The 12578-nt window shown below is 51.2% G+C and overlaps 1 protein-coding gene across 1 annotated transcript; it reads right to left on the bottom strand.

Annotated features, from left to right (window-relative positions):
• Window positions 1–458: 458 nt before the first annotated feature.
• LOC144164139 (cell death-inducing p53-target protein 1-like) lies at window positions 459–4283 on the bottom strand. Its single transcript, XM_077694674.1, has 2 exons — window positions 4168–4283; window positions 459–711 (listed from the first exon to the last, which is right to left on the bottom strand). Exons 1-2 carry the CDS (start codon window positions 4230–4232, stop codon window positions 594–596), a joined length of 183 nt encoding a protein of 60 aa, XP_077550800.1. The 5' UTR covers window positions 4233–4283; the 3' UTR covers window positions 459–593.
• Between the last annotated feature and the right edge of the window lie 8295 nt (window positions 4284–12578).

Raw genomic sequence — 12578 nt, 5'->3', positions numbered from 1 at the left:
GGATTAGAGTTTGGAACGTCCAACAGATATCATAGGCTTACAACAGACAATTACCGCGATTCCAAGGAGCCCGACGTACCCATTAAAGGCGCACTCACATGGTTGTCTGCATGCCTTATCGGCCAGTTTACACAAGCTTTACGTATGGTCACTTCACTTTCAGAGAATGTTCTGCGCCACCTTTGGGATTTTAGCAAGTTCAGAGCCATGTTCGGACTACTTACCCGAATTTATTTAGAAATTCCTGGTGGTTAGATAAAACGCTTCTATGGCTTTCATTTGCATGATCCAAAGGACATGCACCCCACCGGAAGTAGATGTCGGTTCCTCTTTAAGCTGATTTCAGCTCTTTCTGCTTGATACACGCTTTTTTAATCAACAGCACTGCAGGACAATTCACAGAGGTAAGAAATTTATTCATAATTTTGTTTATAATGGAGCAACCGCCGGATGAGAATGTTTCCTCCTTAGCTGAGAGAATAAAATTTTGTCTGGTGAGTGCATTGAAGAGGCTATAGCATCGGAAGAATCCAGGGAATTTCTTTCCGAGCGGTGTCCACTGAGGGTCTTCGGTTTACGCTGCCCCGGTCCGCTTAACTAGCTGGCCACACTCCGACGACCCTGTTGCACTGGGGGCACGTGTGGACGGTGTCCTTCCAGTGGTCAACCAGCATGGGTATCCAGCAGCAGCAACATCCCAACGGCCCGGTGCTGGACAGACGACACAGCAAACCAATACTCACTGCTGACGCAAATACTGTGACAGCGAAAGGAACCGAGCTCAACACCACCATTTTGCTCGATTTATGGTAGTGGGTACAGCCAACACACTTTCTTTAAACGCCATACTGCTCGGATAAGTCAGGAGTAGGCAACTTGCGGCCCACGGGGCAGTATTATGCGGTATTCAGCACGACGTCACAACCCCCCTCCTTTTGTCACCTCCTTTCTGAAGGCCGATAGGGTAACTGTGACCTCAAATGTGGTTACACAGGAACAAAGACCGCTTCCAGTTGGCGTTGTCCCCCACGTTCACACTTGGCCGTAATGCCCCCACTTCCTTTCTTTCCACAGGTCCCAAAACAGACCCCTGCCTCGCCTCGTTTGCCGTGAGGCCCCCGCTGGGTCGGCTTCAGACAACTGGGCCCTCTACACTACGGTGTCGGTCTGTTGCGATCGCTTCCAAGGCCAGCTTCTACGGGCCGTTTTGCTATCGGTGGTGTTACTGTACCTTCCATCGGCTCCTGGGTCGTGATTCTCCGCGACTTCATGTCACAGTCACTCAGTTCACACAAATCAGAAGAATATGCACACAGTAACACGGCCTAACAAACGGAGGAAAGCCTATCAGAACGAGACACCTGCCCGATTGTCCAAGCCATACTGCTCAGCCACATCATATTTACTCGGTACGTCAAAGTCAAGCCGAAGTAACATGCCAAACTAAACGCCCTTATCAGAAAATCGTACAAAATAACCCTCGGCCAACTCGCCTTGATTGCTGCTGCCAGCATTCTGCAAATCGGTATTTGCAAGTGCCTTTGTGAGCTCCTCAAAGTACAGCGGGCCCAGGAAACCCCTCGCCTTGCCCTCACCCATCCACCCCGCATGGTAGTGTACACACTGGGCTATAACGCTCATCCGCCTTTCGATGCACCCCAGCGTATCCCTCACTCACTCCGCACTGACATCGTCGTCGATCTCATTCTCAAGCACATGCACCATTTATTCAATCAAGGCAGAAGACAGGTCTGCGTCACCAGTCTCCTAGGAGAATACCACAACAAACCAGGCACCCGATGGATGCAAGGCGCTGCGTACACCGCCGTACCCGGTTACGCATGCACTGGTTGTCGTCGACTCCATTTCGGATATCATTACCACTGCCACCCTTTTCACGCACGCATAAGGATGGTTGAAGCGACAGCCAGCGCTCTGACCGCAACCACGGCTTCCCCCCAACAGGCGTACCGCAAATCCTGTACCCGCTGAATCTCCCTCTCCGCGCTCAAGATTCCTGCCTCTATCAAAGATCCCCGCATACACAATGTGTGGACCCCGGGCAGCTCTTCCCTGGAGGGAAACGAGAGGGAACCGGCAGCTGCCCACTCTCTTTCACTCCGGGCGCCTTTGTTGACGGAAGGGGATCATTCTTCCCTATCCAGCTATCCCCCGGTGCCTTCCCTGTACACTTAATCTTACATAAATTTTGCAGACTCCGTCTTCAATACCCTCCATCGGAACCATCCCTCAGCACTCAGGCGGCTCGCGTTTGACGTGGTATGCAGACAAACACATACTACTAGGGCAGCTCGATACCCCGCCACATATCCCTTGGCACTAACCCCGTGAAATGCCCATCTTGCTCTTTGCCGAATACCACCTGCCACATAGTGTGGGAAGGCCCGTACGAGCCAAAGTCCCTCCCTTTCCCATGCCCTGAGCAGTGGGAGCGGGAGCTGGCCAGCTCACGGTGCGAGGACCAGGAACGCCTACCGCTCACGCCCAGGCTCGCGGCCTTTTGGACTAAGAAAGCCACCCACTTTTACGCTCAATGAATATTCTTCAAACAATTAAACACCCAACACGTTAATTTCGATGCGGGTAGGTTCAACAGCGGATAATGCGAACTACTCGCGCCCGTTCTGTTGATTTTGCGCTGGTACACGGCCAGAGAAACGCACCTGCTGCTACGCACGGGGCTGCGTTGTATCCGGAAGGTGGAGAAGAACAAAGAAGCCCAGATCGGGTAAAACTAATCAAAAGCCTCAGGAGGTACATTTTGGAAGGAGTATTTTTTGCGGACTCAATCAGATTGCAGATCCGTGGGGTGCGCTAACCGATGATATATCTCAGGTCAGAAACGAGCAACCTGTCACTGCCAGTTTAGATGCGGAGGAGGAAGACGAAGAAACAGTGCGGCCGTACATTCAGGAGTCGTCACCGTATTGAATTCTGACCACTCCTGCTACTGCGTTCAAGAAGGCAAAAAGTGGGCTTCCCGTTATTGCACTCGTTAGAGCAAGAACTAAGTGCTGGATGTAGCTTTAAAATGCCTAATGAAATTGCGGACTGTTTCAAGCATCTAATAGTTAGAAATCCCTACTTCTTCCAATTCGCTGTGCACTGCTGTTATTACTCACTGTTCTTTGTTTTACTTTTATTTCGAACTGAAATGGCAACCACTTGCTGTTCGAATTTCCGAATGTTTTGTATATGCAATCTTTGTTTGAAGTTTGTGGTAACATTTGTATTGCTATTGGCGTAAGGGAGTCTTTTAAATCAACCAAATTTGTATTTCTTTCACAATTTTATTGACGTCCTGCGTGCTGGCTGGCGCCAGATCGCAAAAAGATTGAAAAGGCTGCTCACGGAAGAAGAGCTGGGTGCCGGGCAGTCCACATAAATATGGAGTGGCTCCTCAACTAATGCCCGTAGAGTCTTCCACAGAACTACGGTAGAGATTTAGAGTTCCGGCCATTCACTATTACAAGTTAGGCGTGATGTTCGTGGTTTTGTGCAACATAACTAAAAGAGAAACAGCTATAATGTTGTTGGCTGAAGCTTCCATCTTAGCACGAAATAAAGTTAGAACCAATGTAATTTGTGCGGGCGTCTATTCAGATGCTGAACACATACTTTGGCAGCTCCGTTGGGCTGCTTTAATGACCACGTTCCTAAACCAAAGCTCACAAGATGCATTGCCTAATTACACCCGAGATAAGGCCGTATTGTGCTTTCCGATGAAAGAATTCAGTGGCGCCAATACCTGATCCTGATAATACCTAGCATCCTGCTAACTGAGCTAACACCACGAATCGTCTGCAGGCGCATGTTGTCGGAAAGAGACACACCCAGGAATCATGCTTCTTAGCTTTAATGGGGATACGGTAAAGATTGCCAGAATTTACTGGTTATTTTGTTTAATGCACACACATCTAATTCTCAGAGGCTTTTTGTGGTATGCATTTCAGAGCACAGGCTTTTTTCTTGTTCCGCTCATAAGGAAGGCTCTACAATATTTATGGAGTCGAATTCAATTGCTCTCCAGAGGGGAACATTGTACCATATAGAGCCAAAGCATGGATTTAGATAAAGTAAGCTCTCGCGCTTCTCATTCGCTTTTCAATGTGTTGCGAGAGCTACGGTAGTCATCACGGTACTCACAAGCAGCAGAGCACCGCCATCATCGTATACGTGCATGATCCAGGCTCCTTGCGGGTGTGCGTCATGCCGGCAGCGCCGCAGGCTTGGCAATGCACAAATTGGGGATGGGGGCCCACCGGTTCCTGCGGAATGGGACCAGTTGGTTTAGCTGCCATTTGTAGTGTCTGTTTCCTCAGCTGCGGATGTCGTGCCGGGTGATTGCAGGGGTGACCTGTGCTTTTCCGTTGGTTGGTTGCAAGGAACCGTGAGACAGTACTCCCCGATGGTCCCAGTTCTATGCAAGCCGCAACAAAACGAGACTCATGTCGGGGTTCGGGCCAGGTTTCTCCGAATCCTGTCGGGACCAGAACGATGATGGTGACGTCGATGCGGGTTTCGAGATCATGGGGGTGGTGGCAAAGATGACGTGACGTATAGCTGCTCGGGGGATTAGCGAAGTCAGCGTTATATTGTTGTGGAAGAAATGAGTGCCCCTAAAAGCGAACAAAGGTGTCATTATGGGGTCGTGGACGGCACAGATGAAGTTGGGGCGACAGTGACTTAAGGTCGGATGCAGTCTGTGGGAGATTAGAGGGAAGACAAAGAGAATTTTTTGTAATGGAAGGACAGACCAAGGTCGAGGAGAGATTTTACTTGTGCTGTTTATAGTGTTTATGGTGTTTTGATTGGGATTGGTAACAGCTTCGGCCTATATTGCTCATCATTAGAAAAGATGGCGAATGGTGCCTTGGAGTCAGTGTCATTCCGTTAAACCACTCGTTTTCTGTTGCGAATTCATGGCGGAAGAAAAAGAGGACAAGAATGGGTGATCGATATTATCCCCATAGGGGTGACGGGAGAAAGAGGGGAATAAACTCGGTTGGGCACAGCCATGGACCTGCGTCCTTGCCCCGTTCAATAACGCTTACCATTCTGGTCATAACATGGTTTAAGAGAATGGGGAGGAGTATGCGGCCTTCTCGTACCTTTCCGTCATTACTGGAAACGCGGAAATACCACCTGGGGTAGGTACCGTGAAGATGAGTGGGGCGCATTTCGAAGAAGTTTCTCATACTGCTAGGTTTATATTTCCAGTTCGGAAAGGTCACAGCAGGTAGTTCAGGGATAGCTTGCTGTGTTACCCAGTCATCGTTCCTATAGGCCTTGTGCGAGGAGGTATTCGGATTCTTTGGTGCATTAATGTGCCAATAATTATCAGACTAAAGAACCAGGGGCAATTATACGGTGCAGCAGTGAAGGCGAAGGAACCATGTGACGATTCTGGTGGAAGATGCAGGATGCGGCATTCCTCCCCGTCTCGGTTTCGGGCGGGAATGCAGGAGCGCGCGATCAGATAACTCCTATCGCGGCTTCCTCCGGCCGGATCGCTTGCCGTCGGGCGGAGAACGCGACCCCGGAGTCTAGTTTCGGTGCCTTCTTACACCTTCCATGGATTGCGTGGAGAGAATGGATAGTGCGTTGGCGAAAGAAAGAGGTCCGGCGAGTCATTTTTCTCCGCGCGTGTACGTTACACCTTCACCAGCGTCGCGGGCGCTTCAAGGTCGGCTCGGGCCCGGCCCCGTGAAAGACGCCATTGTATGCACGCGGAATGGAACTGACGGCGGCACAGTTGGCAACGACCGTACGCCCCCCTCTTGTTGCCTCGGAGTAGGAACGGAGGCTTACTAATTCGAGGAAGAGGCGATTAAGGTATGAATGAATAGTTCAACTAGTTTCCAGTAACAAGGCCAAGGGAGAGAGAGAGAGAGAGAGAGAGAGAGAGAGAGAGAGAGAGAGAGAGAGAGAGAGAGAGAGATCAAACTTTATTTAAAGCGGCCTATGTCCGGGCTGCCGAAAATGTTGTTCAGGCAGGAATACCGCAGGTGTCAGGGCCCCGCACGTGGGCAATGTGCCGGTCGAGGCAAGGCCAAAGGATGGGGCGATGAGCAGGCGGCGGAGCGGCTCAGCTTTCCCATGAGTCTGGAATGTGGGATGGTAAATGGTGTCGATAAAGAAAGTGAGGTGATCGCCTGGCGCGAGGGCAAGTCCAGTAGGTGTGTTTAACGTTGGGATAGGCACCACACACCTGACAGTGGGGCGTGCCCTTTCGGGTCATTTCATAGTGAATAACGAGGTCACAAGGGAGGGATAGAGTCTGAGCCTGCCGGATGTAAGCGCCTTCGAGGCATGTGAGCTCAAAAGTGAGAGGAGGAAGATTGCGGCGGGAACTGCGAAGGACCTTTAGCTGTTGCCTCCGGGCCTTGCGATGGGCGGCCCGTTATTCTTTATGGATGTTGTCCTGGGGCCAGGGTTGAGGGCCACTCGGCTTTCGAGTTGCACAAGCAAGAGCGTGAGCACTTTCATTTCCTGGTGACCGGGGATCCATTCCAGAAATACGTGCAGGTGACTGTGGGCTGCCATGTCGTTTGTCAGCTCGTGATGACAGTTCGCAGGTAAGAAGTTGCAAATTCTCTGAAGGCAGATTGACTATCCGTGTGCATGGTAATTTGGTCAGTTGAATGGGTTTGCAGCATGATCGAATCGGCAATGGCTTGAATTTCAGCAGCTCTAGAAGAAGGTACATTATTGCTGGAGATGACGGATATCCTCAGGCTCATAAGTGGCTGTTTTAAGTGATCCAGGACTATTGCGGCTTCTCTTCAGTTGTTGGGATATTCGAGGAGTTGTAAATCGGGGTTGGAGACAATTAATCGAACACCGAAACATCAAACGCCACTTCATAGAAGCCGTTGTATCGAACACCGTTTCAGCGAACGCCGTTTGGTAGAAGGTCGTTTCCTCGAGGACATTTCCTCGATACTCGTCGCACAGAATAGAAAAGAGTCTTCATGGCGCATGAACAGAAATAAATGAGAATAATATTTTTAGCACTGTTAGATTATTCTGTTTTTTTATTTGAGATAAACCACTTTTAATGGTGAAGAAACTGCTGAATTGTTTTATTCAAGCATGGGATCCATCACTTTGGCATGGGGATTAGCATTGAAGAGTTTGCTGATACTGGCATCTATATAAGTGCCTCAGCTAACGATATTGAGAACGGCCTAAAAAGTGGAATTGACCACTGGCCCGTTAGAATCCGCCGCCCTGTATTCATGGTTACCCATAGAGATAGAGCAAGACAGAGAGAGAGAGAGAGAGCGAACAACTTTATTGAAACACCTGCAGAGCGCTTACACTACCCGTTCATGGGGGTCCATCACCGTGACGGGGCCTGGAAGTCGTCGCGACTGCGTCCAGAGGGCCGCTCCCGGGTGCCACCCATGGGACCAGGGAGGCTTGCGGCCCCTTCCCTCACGGCTTCTACCGGTCGCTGCCTCTCGAGGGCCGCAGCGACCTGCTGGACGGCCTGGATTGTACTCCATAGTCATAGCTCCTTGTTGCAGCCTCCACCTACGGTGGGATCGTTGTCTTCTCGCTTGCCTGACGTGGGTTCAACTCACAGTTCCACAGGATCTGAGCTACCATAGCTCGCTCCTTCGCGTACAACCTACACACGTCACTGTCATACACACTGGGACAAATATACTTGGTAAGAACCAGGGTGATCAGGGGTCCAGTTTGCAGCTGTCGGTAAACCTCTGCCTCCGCGCGGGTGAGTCCCGGGTGCGGGGGTGGCATAGCTGAACTATTCAGTCGATACTACTTCACGATATCGTTTAACTTGGTCATTGCTTTCTTGCTGATGTTGAACAGGCTCCACTTCGGGTCGGCCTGTAAGGCTACCGCACGGTTGGCAAGTCCTCGCGCGACTGCGTTGGCCGTCTCGTTGCAGTTCTCGTTCCCCTTGTTCAAGACATGTGGGCCCATGTTGGGTGTTAAGCATTTGATTGATACCGCTGTCTTGTTGTCTTCCGTCTCGCGCAGGACGTTCGCCGCTGCCCTGTACACCCTGTTCTTGTTATAGTTCAGCAATTCTATGCGTGTCCGCGATGGCCACGGCAATGGCCACCTCCTCTGCTTGATGTACGTTCTTAGTATAAATTCTCCCGACTGTCTTGGTCTCCCCAATTTATTGCGCAACCACCGCAGCCACGTCGGCTCCAGGGGTGTCTTGATATTCAGCCGCGTCTACGTACACGTCGCCGTTGTCGGTTCCGTGGAGGTGCTGATGGTGTTGGCTCTGGCTAGTCGCCGTTTCTGATTGTGTTCAGGGTTCCTGTTTCTGGGCACTGGACATATGTTAAGTCGGCGGCTGACAGCATCCGGAAACGAGACTGCACTCTCATGTCTCGTATGCCGCGGGTACTAGCCCCAGGTGCTGCAAGATGTTCCGTCCGGTCCTCGTTCTGAAGAAGCGTTCCAGCTGGGCCGTCCGTTGTGCTTCTGCAATTTTGTCCAGGGTATTGTGGGCACCCAGGGCCATGTACATTTCGGTGCTCGTGCTTCTGAGGAGCCCCAGCGCCATCTTGTACGCCTTGAAGAGTGTCACATCAATGTTTGCTCGCTCGCAGGATCGCTAGTTGTCGAAGTCGGCCCCGTAAGCAATGTAGCTGATTGCAAAGGACTGGACGAGGCGGGTGAGGCTCTCCTCCTTTATCCCTGCTCTTCATGTGGATATCTGCCCAATGAGCCGCACTGTCGCACCGGCTTTCGTTGCCAACTTTGTGACTGTCGCTCCGTTCACTTGGTTGCGTTGAAGTAGCAAGCCCAGGACTGGAATCTATGATATCGGGTATCACTTGACCTCCTTTCGTGCAGACCGTTATCCGCGCCGTCTCCGTATACTTCTTTATACTGCGATCTGGCGGAATCACCAGCAGCTCTGACTTAGACAGGGAGCAGATGAGCCCCGTCCCTCGTAGCTGGTCCTCGATGGCATCCACAGCCCCCTGGAGTGATGTCTCTATATGCCCATCGCTTCCTCCTGTTACCCAAAGGGTCACGTCGTTGTTGTACTTCTCTACTTCCTCGAGAGGGTTGGCCACGCTAATCATCACGAAGTTGAATAGCAGCGTGGATATAACCGCCCTTGGGGGGTGCAACCACTGCCGAGCTGTTTCTTCGGTAGTTGCAGGTCGCCCCCGCAAATCTTTGTGATCCGGCCGGAGAGTAAGTTCCTGATGTATGCGTACGTCCGCCGGCCCATGTTCAGTCGAGAGACATACCCACTGCGTCGTCGACAATCCCATGTTTCAGCAAGAGCATGGCGTCCTGCATCGTGAACTTTTCCCGGAATCCTATGATGGAGTTTGGGTAAAGCCCATAGTCTTCCAAGTACCGCTGCCATCTTTTCATGAGGAAGTGCTCGACGACCTTCCCCACGCACAACATACGCGAGTTCGGCCTGAGGTGCTCCATGATGGGAGGCTTGCCCGGCTTCGGAATGAAGATCGTCTTGGCCGTCTTCCATTGCCGAGGAAGCTGTCCTGCGCACCAGCACCTGTAGAAATAAAGCATAAGCGCTTCTATCACCGTGTCGTTCAGATTCTTGAGAGCCTTGTTGGTCACTTTGTCAAGGAATGCCGCTGATCTGCCGTTGAGGGTCGGCAAGGTCATCCGGACCTCCCACACCGGGATGTCTTTGTCCGGATGCGGTTCCGTAGGGGTAGTCAGCAAGTGCTTGGCATCTAGACGCTTGCTCACCTCTTCTCACCTAGGTCTCGGATGGCCCTGTGAAGGGTCTTGGCGAGGTTGTAGTGATGAAGGCCCTTCATCTTGGTCATGTCCATCACATAGCATACTCTATGTTCTGCGTTTGTGCATCTGTCCGTCGGCCTCGGTGCAGACCGCGTGCCACTGCCGTGAGCAGAGTACTCTGCAGTGGGTTTCTATTTGCTTGTTGAGCTCAGTGGCCTCCTTTCGCAGCCGCCGGTTAGTTTGTTGCCTCTTGCATCGCTCCTGGATGGCCTGTGCCTTCTAAGAGATGGAGATACCCGAGCCGACTGTCGACCCTGTCGATACTCTAATCTGTTTCGAGATCTGTAGTCGTGACCGCTGTAGTCTTCATGGTGGCCTCTGTCCACTGCTGGATGTTCGTGATTTTAGGATGTTCAGCCGGGATGTTCAGGATGTTCAGCATCCCAGTCAGTGAGACGGTGCTTCCGTGTTGAAGTAGCGCTGGCGGGGCCAGCGTGCGGTACGACGACTTCCCCGATGTTGTTGTCGCTTCCGAGGCCGCTGCCTGTGTTTTGCCACCGAGTGCCTCGGGAGTTCCCCGCAGTCCTGAGAAATTTAAGGTCTGTGGTAGTGTCCCATGAAAGTGACGTCCAAGTTCTGGAGGGAAAGGCGGGGTCCGTGAGCAGGTGCAGCCCCCCGTGCGTAGCGCCTTCTATGAGGTCTCCTCCCTTGACCGTTGTGTAGCCCCACTCAAGATGCAGAGCATTGAAGTCTCCATAGACCAGCAGCGTACTTCTTCCAGCTACCCGGGAAGCCTTGTGAAAGAGTGCCCGAGACTTTTGTTGCCGATGCGCAGGTTTGCTCTACACATTCACTATGAACGCGCTCTCCTTCTGCCACTTGCCCGTGATGATTTCCACCGCGCAGTACTCTATTGCACTGTTGCCAATTAGATCGTGCTCCATAAAGGTGATTCCTTTGCGGACGAAGTTGCACCCCTCGTCCCACTCCTTTGGTCGTGTCCCGTGCGCTCAGTGGGCTGGCGTGTGCGCAAGAGCCAGGGAGCTTGACACACAGCTAGAACATTTCAAAGTGTTTTGGATACAGCTCGCATTTGACGAGGATGGAGCCGTACTTTATGTAGTTGGGGTCCTTCTGTCCTGCAAAGAGGACAACCACCATTGTCGAGTTGCCGATCCTGTGCGCCTCCAACGCAAGTAGGTTGGATGGGTTCACAATGTACTCGTTGACTTCCGCCGGGGAGTCTTCGACTGCAATGCCTCGGATGATCCCAATGACCATGCGGTCCGGCGCCGATCGGTCGGCACCGATCTGCAAGTTTACCTATACATCTTTGACAAAAAGGTCGGGTGTAGAATATGTTAAAGTGCTCAGCTGTGTGGTCCTTCCCTTTCCTTTCCTTTCTCCATCCGAGGAAAAAGGAAAGCCGACTAACAAGTAGACACAACGTAAGAAAGCCTTAGGGCGTATATCTTGTTTGCGAATTAAGCTTTAAAACGAATTGCTACTCCCACTACTAGCTCTCCTATAAAGGCCGTCCAGGCAACAGCCAGCATTCCAGAGACACTTTCTTGTTGTAGGGTTCTAGGTGCATACATTTTTAAGACGATTGTTTCTTAAGCTACCTAAACGCAGAAATTTTGGTCTCTCTGCCTGTCTGCCTGTCTGTCTGTCTGTCTGTCTCTCTGCCTGTCTGTCTGTCTGTCTGTCTGTCTGTCTGTCTGTCTGTCTGTCTGTCTGTCTGTCTGCCTGTCTGTGACTCAATTCAGCCACCCGGTCAAAGCGAAACAAACTGCGCAATAGTCTCATATACCCACAGCCAAATCTAAATGTCTAAGGCGGGTTTTAATGTTCAACTCGGCAACATTGTTGAACAAGAACAAGGCACTACGCAAAAAGAAGGTATAAAATCAATACATGATTGATATTGACAGTGAGTATTTCATTTCATGATGATGTATTTCGTTTCCTATCGCAAACATTACCCACCCGTAAATTTTATAATAAAGGAACACTGCAAATACCACAAATGTAGTGCTTTTTTGACATATTTGCGTAATGTCTTGTTCTTGTTCAACAATGTTGACAAATATGAACATAGCACCAGTCTTAGATGTTTACATTTGGCTGTGGGTATATAAGACTATCGTTGAGTTTCTGTCTCCTTTTGGCCGGGTGGCTGAATCAAGATCTGCTGCGGCCAATCGATCAAGGGAATTTACATCGTTTTTTTTTGTTAGGCGACCCTACTGTTTGTGTTGGGTAGGCCCCACCCCTTGTGTCTGTGGATGGTAACCGCCATCTGAGTGCTCGTCACCTTCGTCTCGCCGTCAAAGATGGCCTCTACTAATTCTGCTGCCGTGAAATACCGGCCGCCAGTCCCCAAGGCGCAATACTTCAAGCTTGATGCCCCCAAGAATGCTTCTGTTGACGGCGTCATTGATGCAATCGAAGGCATCGTGGGTGCCCACTACCTCACGGGCCTCCAGCACCAAGGAGGCATGAAGTTTTGTGCCGCGGTTTCGTCCCCAGCAGCAGCTAAAACCCTTAACGGGCTTGGTGACGTTGTCGTGAATGGTATTTCGTCCCCATTCCTTGCACCGATCCTCAGATAATCTACGTCACCGTGTATCGTTTCCAATGGTACATGAACTACCAAGACCTGGGTGCAGCCCTTTCGCCTCACTGCAGGGTGCTTAGCGTTTATTATGTGAGCTTCAAAGGTCGGCCGCGCATTGAGAACGGCGTCCGCCTCGTCCGCAACGAAATGAAGTCTCCGATCCCGAATTTCCTGTCGGTCCGAGGATGCAAGGTAAAGTGCGAGTACCGGG

Source organism: Haemaphysalis longicornis, unplaced genomic scaffold (assembly GCF_048455015.1).
Source record: "Haemaphysalis longicornis isolate Haplotype H1 unplaced genomic scaffold, Haemaphysalis longicornis Haplotype H1 scaffold_13, whole genome shotgun sequence".
Lineage (NCBI taxonomy): Eukaryota > Metazoa > Arthropoda > Arachnida > Ixodida > Ixodidae > Haemaphysalis > Haemaphysalis longicornis.
The sequence above is the reverse complement of the archived record's forward strand: the minus strand, read 5'-3'. Positions and strand labels throughout refer to the sequence as shown.